Raw genomic sequence first — 24444 nt, 5'->3', positions numbered from 1 at the left:
AGCCTAAAGTAGGAGGACAATCCGGCCCCCCAAACCTTGACGACCCGTCGCAAGATTTGCCAATAGAAGAAGTCCGGCAGCAGCAACCTTGGCCGAAAGTTATTACAGAGATTCAGTCGCCTTCGACTACCACTCTTATGACGCCTCGTGTTGGCCCCACCAAGGAGATGATATGCGGAACTCATGACTGCCACATCCTCGCCGAATGGCTTCGATCGAAGCTAGACAAAAGCGCAAAGCCATGTCAAGACTTCTACCGATACGTGTGTGGCACCTTCAGGGGTACCAATGAATTCGCTCAAGTACGTATCTGAAGGTAGTAATATGTTCTGTAACCTGACTTTCATCTACTATGCAGGGCGAATCGCTAGCCATCAGAGATTTCCGAGGTCTCTACAAAACAAGAGCGTAATAGTTGCATCGCGTATATGAAAAACACTTCCGTGTAGTTTCAGAACATAATTCAGAAATTTTCACAAAGTGAACATGTACCGAGATACTGAGGCTTCAAAAAATCCCAACCATACAATTAAATAGTGCTGCAGTTGTGGTCTTACGAAGAGAGGTGTTCTACCTTACGTGTAAAAAAAACTAGTTTTGTAGCATAAGTTACACTGGTTGAGGTGGAGCAGTTTCGAGTGGAATATGTAGAACAATAGCTCTCACGCTCGAAGCGCAGTGACGTCACATGACGCAGAGCTGGCGCGCCGGAGAAGGTCTCGAAGATCCTGGAGTGACATGTCGCTAGCGGGCAGGGGCTTAACTCGCGTACGCTCTCTAACTATATCGCCCGTCTATCGATCGACGCTCCCATCTGTCTATTCGTCCGTCTATAGATCACGTTACGTATATGCTTGCATAGACGAGCTAAGCCATAGCAATTTCGAAGACGATAGTCTTTTTTGAGGACCTTCGACGGGAAATTTTTGATCTGTCTGTCTGTCTGTTTGTACATTTGTCTGTCTGTACTTTTGTCTGTATGTCCGCCGTTACCGATACCTCAAACGGCGCCGAATGACCTAACCCATCCGCAGCGCCCTCCAATATTGCTCAAGCTTCATCGTTCATACTTGTACGATTGTCTGTTAAAAATATTTAGTGAGCATATCTGAGGCACCATAACAACATGTCGATGTTTTGTATGTGTGCCTTTATACTCGAGAAGGCACACACAAGTAATTTTAAGGACCGTAGTGTTAATCACGCTGCACTGACAGTGCAACGTGATGCTCAAAAAGGTAAGTGCTTCCAACGTTTTGCTAAGACGACATGGTGGTGGCATCTGCTCGACGCTTTGCGTTCGACACCTTATCATCTCCGAGACAAGTGCGCACCTTTCTCCGCGAACGAGCACGCCTTCCTTAGTTTTCGAACTGCCAGGTGGCGCTCGTGTTTTACGTGTGTCGATTCGCTCGTTCGCTTCTGCTACACGCTCGAGGCACTAACACAGCGCCTCCAGAATACGTTTCACCAATTTTCTTGCGTAGAACTTCAAATAAACGTTTTTTCCCTCTCTCCAGACGCAAGACTATATGCAGTGTAACGTGCAGATTTGGGGTTATTTTTTTAGGTGCAAAACTCCTTATAGTCTTGGGCAATCCCTCGTCTCCCTGGCACACCCAGTATCGTCTTCCTTATCATACAATAAATAGCACTTTTCCACAGGGATAGATGCAAAATGCAGTTCGGTGACAATATACTAAATGGCGTTGTACGCATCTTGTGTCGTCATCGCAAGTTCTCGTCTAGTTTCTTAAACGGTACTGCCCCGTAGAGATGTGTGCAATATGGCGATTGGGTATGGACATCAGATGGCGTTAGAGGTGCCACTACTCTCCAAGTAGCTGCTACGTTGGCGCGCACGTTATCTCTAATACTCTTGGGTCATCGCCGTAAACGTCGGATCGCGCCTAATAGCTCAAGAGGCTGCGCCACGCAAGCTTAGCGCCGGGTGGATCCTAAGACGGTGTGTGCCAAGGACGCCACTTCGAACTGTGGCAACGACAAGCGGATCTCTATACGGTGCGCATCAAAGAAGCCGCTCCGAAACGAGCTCAACGAGAAGCGGACATCCAAATGCGAAAGCGGAATGCGGTGCTAAAGTGCGCGCGGCGCCGGGTGGACCCGGTTGCTGCACTTCACAGGATTCACGGTATCACCGAAAAACCTCTGGAGCTTCGCCCACATCACCATCGAGTCCTCCGCGGATATGCGATAGTTTTAAAGACGATAGTATTTTTTGAGGACCTTCGACGGAAAAATTTGTTCTTTTCCTGTCTGTCTGACAGGAAAAGGTTGCTGCGTTATACTCGCTGGGCGTAACCTCCTTGGTTTTAGAAAGGTTTAGAGAGCGTTGGGCCGCAGTGCCATGAATACAGTAAACTAGTATATACAATGAACTCGAGGTGGTTAATGGTGGGCAGTAGACTCGAAGTGCAAGCCGTAAGAAAGTGCTCGAGTGCTACCTCTCGTTTAGTCCTTGAAATGTACACTGGATGGCAGTGCTTCTATATGGGGAATATACGATGAAAAGGTGCGAGATGGTGGTACTTGGAGTGTTGAATAAATGAACAAAGGGACACACACACAGATGCATGGATGGATCAAGGAGGAATAATGAAAAATTGCTGCAGTGCAAGCTTCCGCAGTGCTTTGCCAGCAGAAGTGAAGCCACCATTTGCCACTGCCAAGATGGCAGAAACATGCTCTTTTCTGATAGTGCCCACCTAAAGATCAAGTGGCTTTGATATGTTATGTAAATCTGTGTTAGTTCTGTATTAAAAGATAGTTGTTCTAGATGAAATAACACACAAACTAGTATGCATGAATGAATCTTCAAAAAACTTCGCTTCCAATTAGAGGCTCACTAAGGAAACCTAGTAACACTAAGACGCACTTGGAGAACTATGTGACACGAAAAAGTTGTCACAATAAACTCGTTGGGCGTGCAAGGGAAACACTTCTTTTTTAAGAGGTTATAATTTTCTAGTGATCCTTAGTAATATGGCCACCAAAGCCACCATCTCGTCAAAAGAACGGCTTCACTTTTGGCGAACATTTCTACTCCAGCCATTTTTTTAATCTTTCTTGGGATGGACGCATGAACAGACGCAGAGGAGGATACATGGTTGAACGGAGGGACGGACGCACGAACAGACGCACGCACGGACGGGCCGCATGGGCGGTCACACAGGCGGACGCATGGACGGACGGAAGCAAGAACGAATGGACGGACGAATGCTTCGCCCCACTCTCCATCATTCGCTCCGTGGATATGCTGTCATTTTTTTAGGGTTCATCTTTTATGTGCACGTTCCTGCGTTGAGCGACGTCCGCGTAACCAATAGAACAAACGAGGAGAACAGCAGAGAATGCAAGCAGGTGATAGTAGGAACAGCGTGAGGGAAAGCGAACAACACTGGTGATAGAATAGAATCTCATGGCGGTCGCTTCTGGTGGCACATTAGCATGCGCCGTCGAGCGTCGGCATGTGCGGAAGTAGGCTACGTGTGGCATTACACTGGCTACCACTCAACCGTGCTACAATCCGTCTGCAGCTGTTCTTATTGAATGGCTGTGACGAAATCATGGGCATCTGACGTGGCAGTCACAGCGTTCCCTTCTTATATTAAACCGAGTACCTGTATACAAAATAGCGTCAGGCAGTTTCTTCTGAAAAATAGGTAAAACAACTGAATCTTCGGAGCTCGATTCACGCATGCGGTATCGCTAATGGAGTACGACGCGTGATATTAGCCGAATCAGGGAGTCCGGATTTTGAAGTACGAAATTCTCCACAAAAGATACCCGTTCGCTATTGTGCTGATCACAGGAGTGTATGGCACCGCACTCATAGTGAAAATTTGAACGTGACAGCTGGAGAGCAACAGCAGTTAAAGCATACACGTTTGCGCGTGCGTTGATACGTCACATTCTACGTTGTTGTAGGGTCCTTTTGCTGCCGTGCTCGTCTTTCAACCCGGTCCACACTGCCATACACTGCGTAGCGTTTGTGAAACAGTAAAATCTACTTCAAAGTTATCTTACAACACTACAAAAAGTACGTAGGCACGAGAATTATGATGTACCAAGTGGAGATATTTGTTCAGATATTCCCTTTTCTCTTTCTCGCAGATTGCTCAAGATTTGTCCACCACCACAATCTCGAACGCCTACGACTCCAAGGTTCCCGCCAGAAACCAGACATCGTGGCAGAAAGCTGCTGGGCTCTTTCAAAACTGCGTTTCCATGGTAACTGAGAGTCGCAAAGAGGTACGAGCAAAATCAGGCACACAATAGAAAATAGCTCATTGCAGTATGCTAACTATAATATTTGTCTATGTTTCACTTTATACGTAACTAAGCCACGATGTCAGCTTTTTCAAGAACGTGCATATTTTTAAATGTGTGAGTTCTCAACTTATCAAAGAAGCTGTCCTTTCAGAGCGCTGGCATAACTATTGTTATGGCGCTTACTGTGGGTTAAGAATAATTTAACGAAGTGTGTCTAAGTCAACGTATTTTATTACTCAATGGCAGTTCTTCAAGAAAGCACATGGTAATTTGAAACTCATGAATATACTATCTACCAATCAATAACAGCAGTTATGTTAAGAAGCAACTCAAAGCAACATGGTCGTCTTGAATCTCCCCTTTCACGATTCATACTTGAGTATACGAGGTGTCACAAAAAATTGTGCGAGCCGTATTGTTGTTGCAGTTGTTGAAGTTTAACGTCCTCGAACCACCGTATGAATATGAGAGACCTAGTACTACAGGCCTCTCAAACTTTCGACCGCATAGTGTTCTTGAATGGGCACCTAAATCTAAGCACACGAGTCTGAAGCATTTTTGCCTACATCAGAAATGCAACCACCGCAGCCGGGATTCAATCCCACGACCTGCGGGTCAGCACACAAGTGCCTTAGCCACTAGACCACCGTGGCGGGTAATTTTCAAACCCTAACCAAGCTACGTATAGTTACATGTATAATATATTGTCATATGGACGCAGAGATGGAGGCACGAAACAGGTCGTTAACTTTCGGTACTGAAAGCTAAAAGCCCGCACATCATAGCACGCGCCCACAGAACTACTTCGTTATCCTCCTCAGAGGCTGGCCACTAAAGCCACCAGCCTACCTTGTGTCAATTCTCTCCTTTAAAGAGCAACCATCCCGGTCGAATGAAAATATGTTGGAGATGGCCATGAAAAAATTGTCGCGTCAACGAAAAAAAAGCAACCCGCGCTGTTGCAGATAATAAAGTCCGAAGTGTTCATAACTCGCGAGCGTGGTACGGTTTCATCCGTACCTCGTGGACTACTCCTGGACGTGGACATCGTCGGTTTAAACTGGTACCGGAACTTTTGGGAGCTACCGCGTGATTCACGTCACTCAGGTAGCGCGCAACTTCAAAAGGGCCAAAGTAGCGTCGCAACAGCTTCTCCGAAAGCCCACAATGTCGAACTGGTGTCCACACCCATACATAGTCACTTGTTTGATAGTGGACGTTTCTTCGGCCTTGGTTGTAACGGTGAACGTCGGTATCTTGCTGCGTGTGAATGCGGTTCCGCGCAAGCTGCCCGGCATCTTCGGCTTCCTGGTTGAAGTCGTCAACGATGTCACTTCCGCTTGTGTCCTGGTCTACGGGGAGCATGGCGTCTAACGGTGTTGTGACGCGATGGCCATAAGCAAGCTCGAATAGTGTTAGGTCTGTGGTCTATTGCTCAGCCATATTATTAGCAAACATGACGTAGGGTAATATTTCATCCCACCTTTAGTGCTATACATCAACATACATAGCATGTCGGCCAGTGACGGACAGCTCCGTCAGGCCGTTCGTTTGGGGATGATAAGATGTTGTTTTCCTGTTAGCTTGGTGAACTGTTGCAATAACTCTGCCGTAAATTCTGCTCCGCGATCGGTTATGAGAACAGCAGTTGCACCATGACGCAAAACAATGTCGTGGACGAATAATCTGGAGACTTCCACTGCAGTTCCCTTGGCACAGCTTTGGTTTCTGCATAGCGAGTCAGATAGTCGGTTGCGTCAATTATTCACCTATATTCTGGTTAAACGTAGGAAATGGGCCGAGAAGATTCATTCTCACTTGCTTACATGGTGCTGGAGGTGAATCTGAAGACTGGAGGCAGCCGGCGGGCTTTGCGGTGGAACTTTGCACCTCTGGCAGTCACGGCAGGCTCGGACATAGCGCTGAACAGATGAATGCAGTTATGACCAGTAATTTCTTTGTCGCTTGCGCGCTATCATCCTGCAAAGCCTAAGTGACTGGCAGAAGGATCGTTGTGGCACGCCTGCAAAGCTTCCTCACGCAGTGCCGTTGGAATGGCAAGGAGAAAAGTTTCCTGGCTGCTCTGAAGATTTCCCTTGCACAGAACATTGTTCCGCAGGCAACACAATGTTTATCCACGTGGGAGCGGGAGTGGAATGATAATTTCTTCTCTTTGAAGACGATGGATGACTGAAAGTAGCTCAGTGTCCTCACGTTGAAGTTCAGCCATCCGCACCACATCGACGATGCCAATAAAGGGTAAATATTGTTCAATGTCGGATGACGTCGAGAAATAGGAGCACGAGACAGGCAGTCAGCATCTGTATGCTTATCTCCTGATTGGTAGACCACCGTTATGTCGTACTCTTGAAGGCGGAGGCTCCGGCGGGTGAGGCGGCCTGATGGGTCCCGTAGATTGGCAAGCCAACAAAGCAAATGGTGATCGCTGACGGCTCGAAATGTCCGGCTGTATAGGTAGGCTGTAAACTTGCTAATGACCCAAACAATTGCTAGGCACTATTTTTCGGTGGTAGAGTAGTCATCCTCGGCTTTTATGAGACTGCGACTCGCGAAAGCGATTACACGCCCTGCGCTGTTCTGCCATTGAACTAGAATGGCTCCGATTCCTACGTTGCTGGCGTCCGTGTGAATCTAAGTGTAGGCAGTGTCATCAAATTGTGCCAGCACTTGAGCTGTCTGCAGTCGATCGCGTAGCTCTACGAAGGCTTGTTGTTGTTCTTCCATCCATACGAAGGGCACATCTGGCTGTGTCAGCCTTGTAAGAGGTTCCGCAATTTGCGAAAATCCTTCGACAAAATGAGGGTAGGAGGCACAGACTCCGAGGAATCGCTGAACAGCCTTCTTGTCTCCAGGACGAGAGAACTCGGCAACGGCCGCCAACTTCTCTGAATCAGGTAGATCGTTCCCCGGGCTCACCACGTGGTCGAGAAACTTGAGTTCCTGATAGCCAAAGTAGCCCTTTTTGGGCTTGATAGTAAGGTTTGCTTTCGTATTGCAGTGAGGACACTTTTTAGCCTTGGAAGATGTTCGTGAAACGTGCTTGAAAACACAACGACATCATCCAAGTATACAAGAGTCGTTTGCCACTTTAGTCCAGCGAGTGCAGTGTCTCTAATGCGTTGAAATGTGGCGGAAGTAGAACAGAGACAGAAAAGAGGGGGGGGGGGAGTGGTTATGTTGTAAGAAGGAAAAGAAAAGAAAAGTTAGCCGCGTAACTGTCTGCTTCAGGGAGCGACACCTCAACAGTAGCTCACAAGGAATGGGGATGAGGAGGGATTAAAAGGATAGGAATAAAGGTGTGGAGAAAGAGAGAAAGAGAGATAAAGTAAGCGTGAAAGCATGAGAGCGATGACACATCGAGGGGATAGGAGAGATAGGAAAGTTGTAAACACGGTCACAGGAGTCCGAGGACGGGGAACCACTTGCGAGAGCTCTTGTCGGCGTCAGGAGATGGCGTAGAGCAAGTTCAGTCGGTCAGAGCCGCACTGTGGTGGGAGGTCGGCGTCAGGAGATCACGTAGGGCGAGCCCAGTCGGCCAGAGCCACGCTGACGTCGGAGATCGCGAGAAAACAACCGGTCGGCACGGAATCCAGCGAGCGAGTCAAAGACCGAAAAGCAGTACTTTAAATTCTTAGAGCCCGTCGGGAGTCACAAACGCGGTTTTTTCACGGTCGCCCTCGTCTACTTCAATTTGAAGTACCCTGACTTTAGATCTAATTATGTAGAGAACTGGGAGTGGCGCAGATGGTCTAAGGCCTCATCAATCAGTGGCAGTGTATAAACGTCGCGTTTTTTGACCTTGTAAAGCCGTCGGTAGTCGACGCAGAAGCGTAGGGTGTTGTCTTTTTTCTTTACTAGGACAACAGGTGATTCCCACGGGCTTGTCGAGTGGTAAATGACGTCATCATTCAGTATTTCTTGAACTTGATGCTTAATCACTTTTGTTTCCTTCGGAGACACACGGTATAATGTTGGCGAAGAGGCCGCGCCGACTCTTCGGTAACAATGCGGTGTTTTGTTACGGTAGTACGTTGAACTTTCGATGTCGTGGAAAAGCAGTCCGAGAATTCCGTCGCAAGGTTTAGCAGCCGCCCTTTCTGTGAATCTAGCATGTCTGGATTAACGTGAATGCGGCTTCCCAGGTCGGCACAAGATTTTGCGTCCGGTGAAGTCATATCCATTGTGCCGACATCGAAAAAGTTGGCGATTTTGTGGAGGAAAGCGACAATGGTGCCTCTTGGAACGTGCTGAAACTGATTGGTGATGTTGGTCAGCAGAACTCGAGAGCATTTATTCTCTAACCGAGCCTCGGGCTATTCAGATGTTTCCTTTGAGCAGCAATGGCACATTTGCCTCTGCAATACCTTCATAGTCATTGAATTCATTGAAAACGTCGCAGGTTACCAAGACCAACACGCCACTCTTCAGCGGTAACGTGACGTTATCATCGACAATCCTCAAAGCATTGACGTAATGGTGGTGAGGCTTTCGCGCTAAAGCGTGTGCCGTAGAAAACGTCACCTGCAACTCCTGCAAGTGAATCACGGCTCCATTATCACGCAGGAAGTCCAGTCCGAGAATGAGGTCCTTCGAGCAACTCGGCAGTATTACAAAACCTCCGAGATACGTAAATATATGAATAACGACTCGCGCTGTGCACCATCCAACTGGAGTGAGAAGATGACCTCCTGCTGTACGTATCTGGGACCCAGCCCACTGGGTAGAAACCTTCTTCAGCCTGCTGGCAAGACCCATGCTCATAACGGAAGTGTCTGCTCCAGTGTCGATTAGCACCATTACTTCTTCCTCGTCTTCAGTTACTAAAATGTTTGATGTTACCACTCTTCGTACCACGTTTGACTGCGTCTCTACATCTTTTTTCTGCCATCGCCGTCGTCGTAGAGGAGAATCTTACGTAGAGTCAGCGTCAGCAGCCTCACCTCCGTACGTAGCTGAACTTAGTTTTCCCGACTTGCAGGACTCGGTTAGTGGCGTTCCAGAGCGCCACGTGTGTAGGCTGGGCTCGGTGACCTGTAGCGAGCCAGCGACGACGGTGGGCCTCGTGCGACCGATGTTCGATATTGTGACAATTCGAGAGGAAAATCTCTATTTCCTGTTGTCACTCACCAGGTCGGGGACGACGGGCGTTAGGCGAAAATCCGCGGAGACCCACACGGCGGTATGGACATGTTCGGTAGACGTGTGCGGCTTTCTCACTTTCGAAAGAAAGGGGCCTGTGGTCAGGTGTACGCGAGATGTCACTCTTCGTTAGTCGTGCTTGGGGGATCAACGGTGGGCTGCGAGAACGGAAGCACACCTCCATTTGCCGAGCGCGTTGCTCATTTGGGTATAACACGCTGGGTAACCTGCACGATGGAGCACGTCGCACTGCTACCGCGCAGATCATTTCAACGCAGTGCCACTGTTGTGGCGCCTCGGACTGTTGGGGAGCGTGAACGGCTTGCCGTAACTCGACGCATATCATCTCCGCAACGAAGAGCTGCTTTACAGGTGAATCAGTCACCTGCATCTTTTTTAGCTCCTCCTTGATGGAGCTCTGATGAGCTCTCGCAACGCTCTGACGTCATAGCCGAGAGTGGGAAAAGTGACCTCACTTAGATGTACGCCACAGTTATACTGCCTGGCACGCTGTTGAAGGACCCTCTCCATGGCAGTGGCTTCCTCATGAATCTCTGCAAGTGTCGCAGGTGGGTTTCGAATCACGCCGGCAAAAAAACTCTTCTTTAACGCCACGCATAAAGTGCCGAACTTTCTTGGATTCGGTCACAGAGGGCTTCACACGCCTGAAAAGCCCATATGTCTTCTATGTAGGTCGTAACCCTTTCGTTAGGGCCTTCAACTCTATAGCCCGCTCCGCTGTCTCTTTCCTGTCCTCTCGGGCAAAGGCCTTGAGGAACTGGCGGTGAAACTCATCCCATGACGTAAACGTTGTTTTGTGGTTCTCAAAACACGTTTTCGCGGAGTCCTCACGAAAGCAGAAGAGATAGCGTAGCTGACGCTCTTGGGTCCAATTGTTTATGACGGCAACCCGGCTGAAATGCTCGAACCAGTCGTCGGCGTCATCAATGGTAGATCCGTGAAATATCTTCGGCGTCTTCGGTTTGTTGACAACCAGGTGCGCTGGTGCTGACGAGGTGACATTAGGGGGTGTTTGGTTCATAGTCATCTGACGTTCAGGCAGCAAACCGTGCTGAAGCTCGAGTCCCTGGAAACGACGGCTGGAACGTACGTGCACAGGGGTTAGCTCGGCTGAGCTACTTGATGGGCTTGCGTCAGGGGTGATATGGGGACCGTATCATCTACCGTACTCCGTACTCCGCACTTCCACCGGAAAATGTCTCAAGAACACAGGAACGCAGGCACAAAACAGGGCAATTACTTTCGGTACCAAAGACCAAAAGCACGAACACCAGAGCATGCGCCCACAGAACTACCTCGTTATCCTCCTCAGAGGCTGTCCACTATAGTAGCCAGCCTACCTTGCGTCAATAAGCGATGTGGAGACCAACGACATGTTTTGTTACTTGCACTGTTTCGGAAAAAATAAAGTCTTTTTGTAGGAATGATAAAGGCACACAGAAAAATATTTTCCGATGAAACGCAAAGCTCCTATCCTATGACAAGGTCTGAAGTTGCTAACCTAAAGACACTGTCTACGTTCGAAAGAGAAGCTTAAAAAATGTAAGCCCCACGGTACGCCTAAAGCGCCTACAGCTTCCGCGGCTAAGCGGTGTATGTACCAGGGCCACAACTAATGAATTGCGAAATTAGGTGCGCGAGTCCCAATCTTGAGCGGGCTTATTTGGCTGATGAGAGTGATAAGTGAGTGGCCTATTAGTGGGTAAGTGTGAGAAATATGGGTGCATTTCTTGAGGAACAAGAACTTCATTGCAAGCTTTACGTTCCTTTTGTTTTGCTTCAAGTTAAGAAAAACGTTTTTCCTCATTATCGCCATAACCTAACAAAAATTCACCATAACAGAAAGATAGATGCCTCCTATTCTTAAACTCACTGTTTCGCCACTGTTATTGGTTAGTGGGACACCTTCACAAAACATACACTGGGTGTTAAGCAGTGTGGCAAATTATTCTATTTTTATCTTGGTGCCATATTGCCAATGAAACAAATTAATTTTTTTATTCTAGCAAACTTTAATACTCTTTGAGCTTGGATAACAAAAAACAAAATCCCCAATGCTTTTAAAAAACTGATACAGAACTAATTTTGTGTATTAACGTACAAGAAATGCATGCTTGAGGCTTTCACAGGTTATATTGGGGTTTAAAAATGACATTTAAGGACACAGATACTTTTTCGTGGAAAAAAATAGGTTAAAGTTGTAACAGCTAAAGGATTCTGTTCGTAAAAAAACGCCAATACATTTGAATAACAGTGTACTATTTGTTGTGTCTTTGCATATTCAGGAATATCAAAGATCTTGTATTATTCATTACTATTGCAAGCTGCCGCATCAGATGAAAATTCTTGTGTGTCAAAAAACAGCCTAATTCTGCAGGCATGCAAATATGTTTCAGACTGGTGACCTCGTGGCGTGGATGAAGTCACTCAACCTTGACCTGAAGAATGTGACAAATTTGCGCAGAGTGGACGCAGTCGACATGATAATTCGTTGCAACTTAGACTTTGGAGTCCAGGTCATCTTTTCAATCGTATTTCATGCCACATGGTTCCTCAACAAGCGACGAGCGATGCAGGTACGTACGTTTTAGTTATCTTTCATGTTTCCGCTGACACCCAATACTCCTGCGACACTGTCATGCGCGAGAAGAATCGCTAGATTCTATAAGGGTATTTATCTTGTAAAACAAATTGCCAGCTACAAATCTTTGTAAAATAACTTGGGTCAATATGTTTTATTCTGGCTCACAAAAAGCCAAACAAAGTTTTCTTTTCTTGACTTTTTAAATATCTTTTTATATGTGCTTCTTTCATTGTCTGTGCTCCCTTCTGTGACATTTGCGCACACAGCATGTGAGCTCAGAACAATAATTGCCGTTTGCTGATGCGGTTACATACACCGCCTGTACAGCGTGTACAGTGGAGCAATGACACTTAGTAAAAGCAAACTGCACACGTATTATTACAAGTAATCGAAGTAATCTACGTCATTCACGTACCCATATATCGATTGTGTGAACAGGCCCATGACACAAAAAGTATGCTACCGGAATGAGTGGTTTTGTCGATGAGTTAAAATATGCGAGTCGGAGCAAAGGATGAATATCAAGCCTTGAGTATAATTGACCGCTGAGATTTCGCATGAATGTCAAGACGCCAAAGGTCCATGCGAATGTTGGGGACAATTTACGAAAATATCCCGCTGTTTGCATGGATCACATCTTGCTAGAGTTACGTGCAGTTATTATATATTAGCAATCCTGTTAGCCTAGCAGGCGATAACTGACCAGTGAATAAGTAAAAGCTTGTGGATGATCGTCTTGCTGACAAATTTTAGCTTACGTGTGTAGGTTGGCAGAAGAAGACTAACGATTGTTACTGCCTAAGGTTTCACGCAACTCCGTGGTTGCCTAAGAAGCATTGCGTTATTAGATTCACTGAAAGGTGTAGGGCCACCATCGTTTCCTTTTTTTTTAATGGGACAGACAACTGATTTTTATGGACCCAACATTTTATGGTGCGACAGAAAGCTGTGGCTCTTCACGAATAATTAGGGAGTGATTGATTAACAATGTGTGTGAATATTTCGTAACAAGAATTTTCGTTCTGTGAAGCCACTGAATACAGTGCAAGTTCCTCTCCAAGCAACGATGTGAAGCGATAGCAATGGCGATATCCCTCCACGCAAACTGTTTTGCCATGTTCAAGGTTCTGTCTTCACGGGAATGAGAGAAACTGCGGTTAACATCTTTCATGTTCACAATAACTGCCCCGCCGCGGTGGTCTAGTGGCTAAGGTACTCGGCTGCTGACCCACAGGTCGCGGGTTCGATTCCCGGCTGCGGCGGCTGCATTTCCGATGGAGGCGGAAATGTTGTAGGCCCGTGTGCTCAGATTTGGGCGCACGTTAAAGAACCCCAGGTGGTCGAAATTTCCGGAGCCCTCCACTACGGCGTCTCTCATAATCATATAGTGGTTTTGGGACGTTAAACCCCACAAATCAATCAATCAATCAATCAATGTTCACAATAACTCTTCGAAGCAATGCATGGTCACGTGAAATTCCTTTACCGCATCACGAGTCACGTGCTCATGGCCTCTGCGAATAGCAAAAATTGAAGTGCATGACTGTGCTAATATAGATGCACGTGACAGCATACATCACGGGAATCACATGCATGTTTTCTGCTATATGGTGCACCAAAAGTAATTTTCAGTGCATAAATGATAACTCCCCTTCTAATAAGATGAACAGTGTTCGTTTTAGCAAACACAATAGTCAATCTTTCCAGTAGTTGAATTATCTCAGTTGGTGTCCTCAGTGGTTGTAAGACTCTTTAAGAAACAACGATAAAAAATATATGGTTACAATAAATTTTCAGCAGTCTAAGTGTGGGAATTTTTGACGTGACGTAGCGACTCGAGGGATAAAACAAAGGCGTATTTTGTTTATTTGAAATTTGCACGTAGTATCTGAAAGGCCAACGAATACCACTGAGACTGTTTCAATGATGTCTCGTCTCCGCATTTCAACGCAGCTTGAGTGCAGCAAAAAGGACGTCGAATGGATGGCCTCGCACCCGAAGTTTCCACGGCCAATAATATCTGGCGACTACTACAAGTTACTTCGTTTCTACGATCCCACCAGCCTCGACGATGGAGGACTCGCTGACAAGCTATCTACTTATGATGACGAATGTTAGTGTTCCTATTTTTTCAACTGCTTCCACTGCGCTATAACCACACGAATGAAACAAACTGCTGGTTCCCCGGCTTCTAGTTTACTTGCCACTCTTGCTCCCGTCATCGTCTCAGGCACCAATCTTGTTCTTTAAAACTAATGTACTAAGAAATTCTATCGTAGCCTAATTATGTTTTCCTAAATAAATGTAAGAAGCTACTGCGCACACGTTATTTGTTGTATGTGGATGTAATTAGTTCCTGCGCAAGGTTTGTTGTATCTTTGGCTGAAAGTGTACAGGTGTACAACTTGCACGCTCTGTTGCAGCCTTGCATGACATTTCCATCACAGAAGGTATCAAGGCAGCTGCATTTGATGATAGGCTAGGAGCTGCAATACGCAGGAGTGGATAGCACTCTTCTTGAGAGAGAGAGAGAGACAGAGAGAGACAGAGACAGAAAAAACACGTTTTTAACAATGGTGGCGACTGTGTGCGTAGAAGCTTGAGCGCAGTGTACAGAACATGACGATCGTGAAAAGAACAAAAAAAATGGCAGATCTCACGTACCATGGGAATCCATGTTATGCGAAGCACGAATGACGAAAGTTGATACGTCACTTTAAAACCAGCACAACGTTACGAGGCGGAGGTAAACTATGCCGTACATGCCTTCCATGTCCTAATTATCATGCTTGGACGATTCATTTACCTTCGTTGTCTATCAACGTCACCTGATACTAATTTTGGTATATATGGAGCTTGCTGAAAGGCCGTCAGCGTGCCATGAGCATAACATGTAGTCATGTTTCAAATGACATCCATATTATGATGTTTTGACGTGTCATTTACATTCGTCGTGCATTCACGCCACGTGATACCAAATTGGGTATATGTGGAACTACTGAAACGGCCGCGATAACGCTATGAGCGTAGCTTGTAGTCATATTTTACATGAAACGCATATTATGATAATCAGGTTTGGAAATGTCATTACTTTCGTCGTCTATTCACTTCCCGTGATACCAAATTTGGTATATGTCGAGCTAGCGAAACGGCGGCGAGTGCGTCATGAAGGGCTGAGTATACTCCGGCGCAACGTTGAAGCGCACGCAGGCTGCGCGCAGCGACGCCACGCACGCAAAACGGGAGCACTCTATTAACGCCAGGCATAGCCGGCGTGACCAGCGTCAGTCAGCGCGGCCCGGCGGCAACTGGCGCAAAAACCAACATGCTGCATTTCACGAGAAAGACGTCAACAAGACAGCAAGGCGTCTGCCTCTCTTCATGACGGAGAGACGCCATGTGCGCTCAAACGTGCATGCGTCAAAGCAACGCAGCACGGTGCGTGCCTGCGAGTCTATGGCAGGCAGATCTACAATGAAAGTCAGTGGTTAGATTCACCGATCCCTACTAGGGGGACAACAGTGCCTGGCGTGAGGAAATGAAACAAACACCGGTGGGCACGCGCACCGGGTTACGTCGAAATGAATTGGCACCTTGAGTGTGGCATGTAATAATGTTCTTACATGACGCGCACCTCATTAATTGCATGTTCTCACCAGTCACAAACCATCGTCATCCATTCACGTGACGTAACACCAAGTTTTGGAATTTGAAAGTAGTAAAACCGCAACGAGCGCATCATGTGTGTTACACGTAGCCATGCTGTTACAAGACAAGCATGTCATGATCATCACGTTTGAAATTCTCATTTGCCTATGTCATTCATTCGTGTCACGTAATACCGAATTCGGTACATGTGAAGCTAGTGAAACGGCCACTAGCGCATCATGTATGTTGCATGTAGTCATCTTGTTACAAGACACGTATTTCATGTTTATCATGTTTGCACCAGTCTCATACCATCGTCATCCATTCACGTCCCGCAATACCAAATTCGGTATACGTCAAGCTGGCGAAGTGGCAACGAGCGCATCATAAGCGTGGAATGTGTCATGCTATTACATGACACGCATCTCATGATTATCATGTTTGCACCACTCGCATACCTTCGTCATCCATTCATGTACCGTAATACCAAATTTTGTATAAGTGAAGCCAGCGAAACGGCCTCGTGCGCATCATTAGTCTGGCATGTAGTCATGTTGTTACATGACACGGATATCACGATTTTCATGTTAGAGTCTGTCGCTTGTGTCCACCATGCAACTTGGTCATACCATACCAGTTCTGAATTATGTCATCTGCACAAAACCACCGCACGAGCAGCAGGACCATGAATTGTAAGTCACGACATTCATGATATACTTCTCATGATTTTCATGTTATGACTGGTCAGTTATGTTCTTCATGCAATAATGTTATGTCATACCAAGTTTGGTATTGATACCACTATCCAAACGGCCAGGAGAGCTAAAAGTCGTAAGCGGCCCGATAGATAGATAGATAGATAGATAGATAGATAGATAGATAGATAGATAGATAGATAGATAGATAGATAGATAGATAGATAGATAGATAGATAGATAGATAAAACACATGAAGACAGACAAATAGACATAAAGACAGATAAATAGACACAAAGAAGACGCAAAATAAAAAAAATTTAAGGATGCTTACGCTTGACCTGTGATAGAGTAAGCGGCTTCCTTTACATGCCCTTTGAATTTTTTTCAAATATATTTTTACAACGTATTTTTGACCGCAATAATTACGTAATGAAACACGTTTACGCTAACTAAATGTTGCCTATTTTTTTTCTTTTTTGCTGCAGTTCACGCAATAATAAAAAAACGCACTTCGGCAAACGCCTCGACGCTGTCTGGAACCATTCGTGGCATGGGACACACGACGGATCCATACGTGTCACCTGGTGTGTTTTCTGTTGACATCCTGTCAGCAATTTATACATTTACTTTATTTTAGACTTTATGTTATACGGAATCAGTATCACTGGAGGTTTTACACAAAACAGGTTTTTAGGCATACATTGCTTGGATTGGGCTGTCTATAGCGACCGAAACAGTACTTCTCTTTGCTTACAAGTTAACATACCACGTTTACCATGCCAACCCCATTAAGCTGAGCCTTACTACTATAGCAAAAACGAATACAATAAAAGAACAGATATATAGTAAATAAAGCAGAGTATGGAAAAAGAACGCTATGAAACACCAACTTTTTATCTGGTGGCGATGTGTGAGTGATGCCGTTACAAGAAGTGCGCAGAAAAAACAGCCGTTTTTCACGCTCATTGTCAATGATAAATGTCTACTCGATGCGATGAGCCTTGTTCAATTAGTATCATGACTGCAACTTGTAACGTTTGCTGTCGTGGGTATTGTGTTTCCAGGCTTGTTAAACATCAGCGCACTTAGAGGTGCCGATACAGAACTTTTCCGCTACTATGCAGCTAAGACACCTCGATGCCAGACAATAAACGCTGACCGCGCACACGCAGTTACGAAAATTCTGAGTGGTGCTCATTTTCAGATTGCTGTAACTACAGCATTCACGAACCGTATTTCTCCTTATTTGTCACTTTGATTTAGATGGCAGCCTATGGTTGGATCGTTACCTTAATACCGTTTTTCTGCCGGCGCCAATTTCATTATTCTGCACATCGCGGTTGTTTGAAGCGAAATGATGTGCTCGACTGCACACAATTTTAGCTACTGCCGTTTTTTTTTTGATATCTTCAAATAACTTACACAATGATGCTACCCCTGAAGCCTTTATAAATGGCTGGAAAAATTATTTAGCCCAATTGTGTCCTGTACGACAAAGTATATATGCGTCATTGAAAAATTTACCTATATCGGACTAAGTGTAGTACTGTTGTTTTACTGGTACTAGTTACAGTTTTATTTTCATTATACCACAGAACCAGCCTGGCAGAAAGATTCCTTGTATACCCAATAAGAATTGTGGTGAATACACCATGCATTTTTGCTTTTTTGTTTTTTACGGAAACGTTTGACAAGCATGGATACTTACTCTACCAGCAAACACTCATAAAGAAACACTCTGAAAGTAGCCAATACTATCAGCATATACCATATTTCAAGGTATCCCATCTAGGCGTAATTGCCCTTGACCATGACCACGTACACTTAGGTAGCGCTTACAGTTACACTCTGAAAGTAGCCAATACTATCAGCATATAACATATTTCAAGGTATCCCATCTAGGCGTAATTGCCCTTGACCATGGCCACGTACACTTAGGTAGCGCTTACAGTTATCTGTGAATGTTAAAAGGAGGCTTTAAAAAGCCAAGCGGTTGAAGTACAGCGCAGCAAATATTCCCTACTTGGCTATTGATTTTTTTAATCCTCCTCCATATATTTAGTGCAGACACCTAACTTGACGTCGTTGTCCTGTCTTTGACAGCGAAATGGTCTACCGTGTTTTCCAAGTATACCAATAATATCTACCACGGAAACAACACAATCGTGTACCACAAATACGTATTGGAAATTCTTGTCGATCTGATCAACCACAATTCTGTGGGCGCCGAGGGACTTCGCTATTTGATCGCTTGGAGCATGTTCCGACAGCTGGTACGCTACACGGAGCCAACACTGCTGTTGGGCAAAAAGAGTGTTAGTGAAGCCTGCTACGCTGAAATATTCAGCGTCATGAAGCTGGCTCTAGTGAGCCCCTTCCTGCAAACGGGTACGTCTAGATACTTAACTAATACATTCATAATTTCCAACACATTTATAGTTTTCTTGTGGAAAATCAAAGAAGTCAGGCCTAAAGTCGCGAGCGTGTGCCTGACTGAGGCGTTGGGCCGTGTACAATCAGTGCTTGGTAAATTGACCTAATTAAGACAAAAAACCACAGGTTACGTAGACAGTAAACACATGGTCGATTAACATAAGCTATATAATCAACATAAGTACCATTAGCAAACTAATGAACATAAGTGATGCAAGTAGCAAGAGAAGCAATACCAAATACTCAGCCGGCATTCTCTTTCACTGGCAACATAACAACCACCTTTTCAGGTAATATAGCAACCATGCAGTTCCTAAACAATATGTAAACTCACTGCGAATTTTTCGATGGAAGAGTTTCATTAAAGAACAAGTATTTATCCTTCACACTCATACCAGCCTTCCTTATATTCACGCTCTCAAAAATTGCTTGTCATTAGCGAATTATAATTCCACCCGATAAGATCCGACCGCCAGTATCCCTGCATTTAAGTGCCAATTTCGGCACTATTTATATGGCCTCTTTTATCTCGTCTACGCTCTCGTCTTCTTTTTTTCTTTCTTTTTTGATTTTCTTGCCCTCCAAGTTACTATTCTTCGCCGGCACTCTGGGGAATTCGCAAGGGGGAAAATGTCCTAAAAATAAACGTGCCTAAATAGTTCTATTGCACACGTGTTTAAATATTCGCGCCAACTGCATTCACTAGTCCCTATAGGCAGAGCGTAAGGAAAATCGCTGTGATTTTCACGATTTACTCTATGCCAACATTTTTTTTGCTCAACAGTCGTTAAACCGGATATGGTGCGAGAGGCCAAACGTTTATTGACTACGATTGTCACGGCCTTCCGGAAAGCATTGACTTCTTCGCTTTGGCTCAAGGGCAAGGCCCGCATTATCGCCCTGAAGAAGCTCGACAAAATGCAGCAGTACGTGGGGAGCCCTGGCCGCCATTCAGACCCTGCCTACGTGGAGAAACTTTACGGTGACAGTCATACCACTCCATTTACCTAATTCTACCTTCAATTCAACAGTATTATACAGATGTGGTTGGGGTACATAAAGATATTGAGAAATTAAAAAAAATAACACGGATTAATAACAACGACAGTACATATGAAGAAATGATGTTAACCTGGTGCAACTTAATTCAAACAGAGTTGCAGTTAGAAGTTCAGAAAGATGGAAGTAACGGTCAATAAATACACATTGTAGGCATCTATTAGAAAATATAGGGTTTACCGTCCCAAATTCAAATATTACTATAAGAGACGTCTTAACGAATGGCTCTGAAAATTTTGATGACCTGGAGCTTCTTATGAGCACATAAATCTCAGCAGATGGGCCTAAAGCATTTTTACCCTCCATTGAAAATGTGGAAATTGTAAATTTTGCGAAATAAGTATTTGTCTAAGAAGGAACAAAACAATTCATGGCATGAAATGGAAACCACGCTGCAGGGAAGGCGGCTCCGACACATGAACGTGCGTCAGACAAAGGAAAAATAAAAGGCCTTAGTGCAGCATCCATATGGACGTGAACCTTATTGTGATAATGCACACGGGTTGAGAGTAAAATGTGATCATAAAGAACTGGATGATTGCTTGTTTTATGAAGAAGTATGACATCAGATGCTTTGCAACATATTCAGGTGACTATAACGAAATGGTGCATTCTATTGACGTTACACTGCTAGCGCGATGGCAGATAGAGAATATTAAGCGCGCTTCGTCACTATTCCAAGCAATAATGTGGTTGAAAAAGTCGCAGATAGAGAATTCTTATTAAAGGCGAAGCTCCTAAAGCCATGGGTCCGTCTTTTCTAGCTCGTACGTGACTGCCTACTTAAATGACTCACTCAGGAGGTGTGGACGAACGAACTAACAAAGAGACAGACCGACGGACAGACAGACGATTCACGGTTTACCGATAAAACCCTGCTAAGCTTCGCGCCACTTATCATCGTTCACTCTGTGAATATGCTGTTATTATATTTTTCAGTTCAGGCTGAGTAGTGTTGCGAACGTTTTTACTCCACTTGAGGAACGCAACTAATGTTTCGTCGTAAGTACCTTAGAACACACTTGCTATTGTTGTTCGCATAGTCAGTTTGCTGTTTACAGCATTAGTAAGACTTTGTTTGAATGCTCACGTACATGTTTGAAGTAATGAAATATAGAATAGCGTTATTGAGGGTATACTTAGCACGAGGTACGCTAGTAAGTGAGAAGCCTCAAACAATACGTTTGTTAGCGTTCATGTCCATTTGCCCACGCCGGCCAGCTAACAACATTATCAATCTGATATATGAAGATATGTGGGGTTTAACGTCCCAAAGCCACCATATGATTATGAGAGACGCCGTAGTAGAGGGCTCTGGAAATGTCAACCACCTGGGTTCAACGTGCACCCAAATCTGAGCACACGGGCCTACAACATTTCCGCCTTCATTGGAAATGCAGCCGCCGAGGCCAGGATTCGAACCAGCGACCTGCGTATCAGCAGACGAGTACCTTAGCCCTTAAACCACCCTGGCAGGGCAACATTAGCAATCTCAGTTAGCAAAGAACTAGCGTCGAGCTTACTCAAATACGACAGTTAGAGTTTAGCGTTAGCCTGATAGCGTAGGTTAAGGGGTGGCGTTACCGTGCAGCAAACGTTCATTGTGGGCAGCGTCTTATAGTTTAGCGGAATAGCGTTTACGTGGTTTACATGCCTCAGCCGAGATGGTGATGTCCCCTATTCGATGGTTAATATGTTAAACAGTAAAAATGAAAAGAACACGAGAATGTTTGCCTATGCCACCGCGCGAAGAATGGTTAGAAGTTTATTTTTGTGATAATAAAAGTAAACAAATATGAACCACGCACCAAACGCCAAAACATCTACGTTGCCAATTTGTTTACATCGATGTTGTAGTTAGGCTTAGGTGCGTTCGAAATGGGAAGCTGTCTCAAAAAATATGCCAACTTATCCGTAATACTTGGTCAGCGAAGCTAACTGAAGGCTAGCGAAGCCACTTTGAACAGTCGTTTGCTGGGAACAAGGTGAATCTTTCAACAAGTATGCCAAAATCACCTACGCCTGTTCACCCATCTGTCTGTCTGTCTGTCTGTCTGTCCGTCTGCATATTTGTCCACCCGTCCATCTGTCCATCCAACCGTCCATCTAGTGAACACTCCAAGCACTGCCTTCTGGCATCTTTTCATTATTTATTCATCGTATAAAAGTACTGCCAATCAGCGGAGACTTCAAGGTATAAAGGATATGTAGCTACCTACTACTACAATATAGATTGAGGACCAATGACCCATGGCTTCAGAAGCTTCACCCCTAAAAATTGCTTGCTTTCCGACAGATGCGATGCAACCAGTTCCACCGATTCACCCCCGCATGGCATCATATATTGCAAAAACCACTGAAACTTTTTTGACTATTAGAAAGATTGTATGAGCTTAGTTTTCTTAAGAAATATTCGGTTCCTACTTGTTTATGTTGCACCAAAAGCAGGTGAAATTGCGAGGTAATTTTGCACCTAATTTCACAGTATCTTCAATTGCAAACACAATATTTCAATGTTATTGATTATTAGCAATGGGTAACACAACAGCAGTACAAGTAGACGATACTGATATTTGCAGAAGTTTTTTTAACCAAACCGGGTTGGCTTCTTTGCAGCATACATGAGAATGCCACCTTGGTCAGCAATCACAATTTCACTGTCATTCATATTTGTTACTGTTTTTAATATCTTCCTCGCGTTTCTGAAAGGCACTCATAGCAGAGTACTAGATAATCTTTTCAGCTTGTATTTTTTGCACTTTTTTTCGAATTTACAGTGATTAAAATCACCCGGCTATTGTTAACAAGTAGTAGTTTCAGTAACAACAGTTATTGTAGAGTTGAACATCAAATAAAATAAAAAACTATAACCATGAAGGGTCAGTACCTTAAATTGAAGATTACTGCGCTACTGTCACAATGGTTGTCTCCACGGTGATGTCGTGCTAATCCAAAATCAGGCGTACAGTGTAGTCTCTAGCGAGTGGCTAATGAACGTTACTTTCATTATTATTTCTAAGTACTTCGAACTTTTTGTTGTATAGTATACTAAGTACCAATTAGATTACTCCAGAAATTTAAGTAAACGTAATGTGAAATTGACTGCGTCACCAATTGAAAACCATGCTTTAATATTTTTAATACCACTCTCGGATACAAGGGAAGAAGTTAGCCCAGTTTGCTGAAGCAAGCCATCTGATTGCCTGAGCCGTCAAAGGTAACGCACTCGGCAATGCTTGCCGAGGGTGCAGAAAGCGACATCCTGGCTTGTGACATCATCTGGCGTGTGTGTTCATTGCTACTGGCTTGTATGCATCCGCCTTTCCTGAAGTGCGGCGGACTTCTAAAGTTGTATCCTAGTACAGACGCCACTGTCGGATTCATTTCCCTTTTCTTTTCGCACCGTATAGGGCAAGCGATGTGAGTGTCGTGCCCCGCCGCGGTGGTCTAGTGACTTAGGTACCCGGCTGCTAACCTGCAGGTGGAGGGATCGAATCTCGGCTGCGTCGGTTGCATTTCCTACGGAGGTGGAAATGTTGTAGGCCCGTGTGCTCAGATTAAGGTGCACGTTAAGGAACCGAAGGTGGTCGAAATTTCCGGAGACCTTCACTACGGCGTCTCTCATAATCAAATGGCGGTTTTCGGAAGGTAAACCCCCCATATCAATCAATCATCTTAAGTGCCGTGGTACATTTCTTCATATAAAGGACTCCTTTATTACACAGACACCCCGCTGCACTGGTCTAGTGACTTAGCTACTCAGCTGCTGACCCGCAGGTCGTGAGATCAAATGTCGGCTGCGGCAGCTGCATTTTCGGTCGAGGCGGAAACGCTAGGCCCATGTGAGCGAATTTCGGTGCAACCTAAAGTATCTCAGGTGGTCAAATTTTCCGGAGTCCTTCGCTACGACGTCTCTCATAATCATATGAGGGTTTTGGGACGTTAAACCCCACATATCTATCAATCATCGTGATTGTCGTGGTACATTTCTTCATATAAAGGACTCTTTTGCTCCACATAACAAAGCCACCTAGAACAGGTTAGGGCCTGCGCACTCCCTCCGTGATGTCACGCGCCTTGCCCGAGTGGGCCACGCCTCGCGAAAAAGTTTGTCTGCTAGTCGTCCAAGCTTTACTAACTTCCATGCACTGGATGCATGTGGGATTGCCTCACACAAGTCGCGGAGTGCTAATCACATATAAGTACTTGTCTACCGAGCATGCAGGTATATATTTGTTATGTCAAGAGGCGCTGCGGTCACCGAGGTGAATGGACGTTCTTCACGTCGGCTCCGTTCACATAGAATGATTTTGCAGCGCATACAGCCAGGCACCACTCGGATTTATATACCATCTGATTCTTCTCGTCACCGAGAATCCGAAGAAACCATATTCTAAGGTGGGTGATCATTTTTCGAGATTTTACGACCGAAAACCAGCCCCCACCAAGCAGCGTCTACTATTCCTACGACCGGCGCTCCGCATCGACTGGGGTGGCCTCACGATAGCCAGGCCTCGGCGTTCGCGCCATACAGGCCGTAATCATCAA

The 24444-nt window shown here is 45.2% G+C and overlaps 1 protein-coding gene across 1 annotated transcript in view; it reads left to right on the top strand.

Moving 5' to 3' along the window:
- Nucleotides 1–14209, top strand: part of LOC142802954 (uncharacterized) — a 52068-nt gene extending 37859 nt beyond the window's left edge. The window contains exons 7-10 of the mRNA XM_075888038.1: nt 3–302; nt 4135–4272; nt 11871–12050; nt 14012–14209. Of these exons, the coding sequence (XP_075744153.1) occupies nt 3–302; nt 4135–4272; nt 11871–12050; nt 14012–14176 (783 nt within the window). The 3' untranslated portion in view covers nt 14177–14209. The remainder of the gene's footprint in view (nt 1–2; nt 303–4134; nt 4273–11870; nt 12051–14011) is intronic.
- The last annotated feature ends 10235 nt before the right edge of the window (nt 14210–24444 follow it).

The sequence above is a fragment of the Rhipicephalus microplus genome, chromosome 3 (genome assembly GCF_043290135.1).
Source record: "Rhipicephalus microplus isolate Deutch F79 chromosome 3, USDA_Rmic, whole genome shotgun sequence".
Lineage (NCBI taxonomy): Eukaryota > Metazoa > Arthropoda > Arachnida > Ixodida > Ixodidae > Rhipicephalus > Rhipicephalus microplus.
Note: the sequence above shows the minus strand (reverse complement) of the source record. Positions and strands in the feature narration are given on the sequence as shown.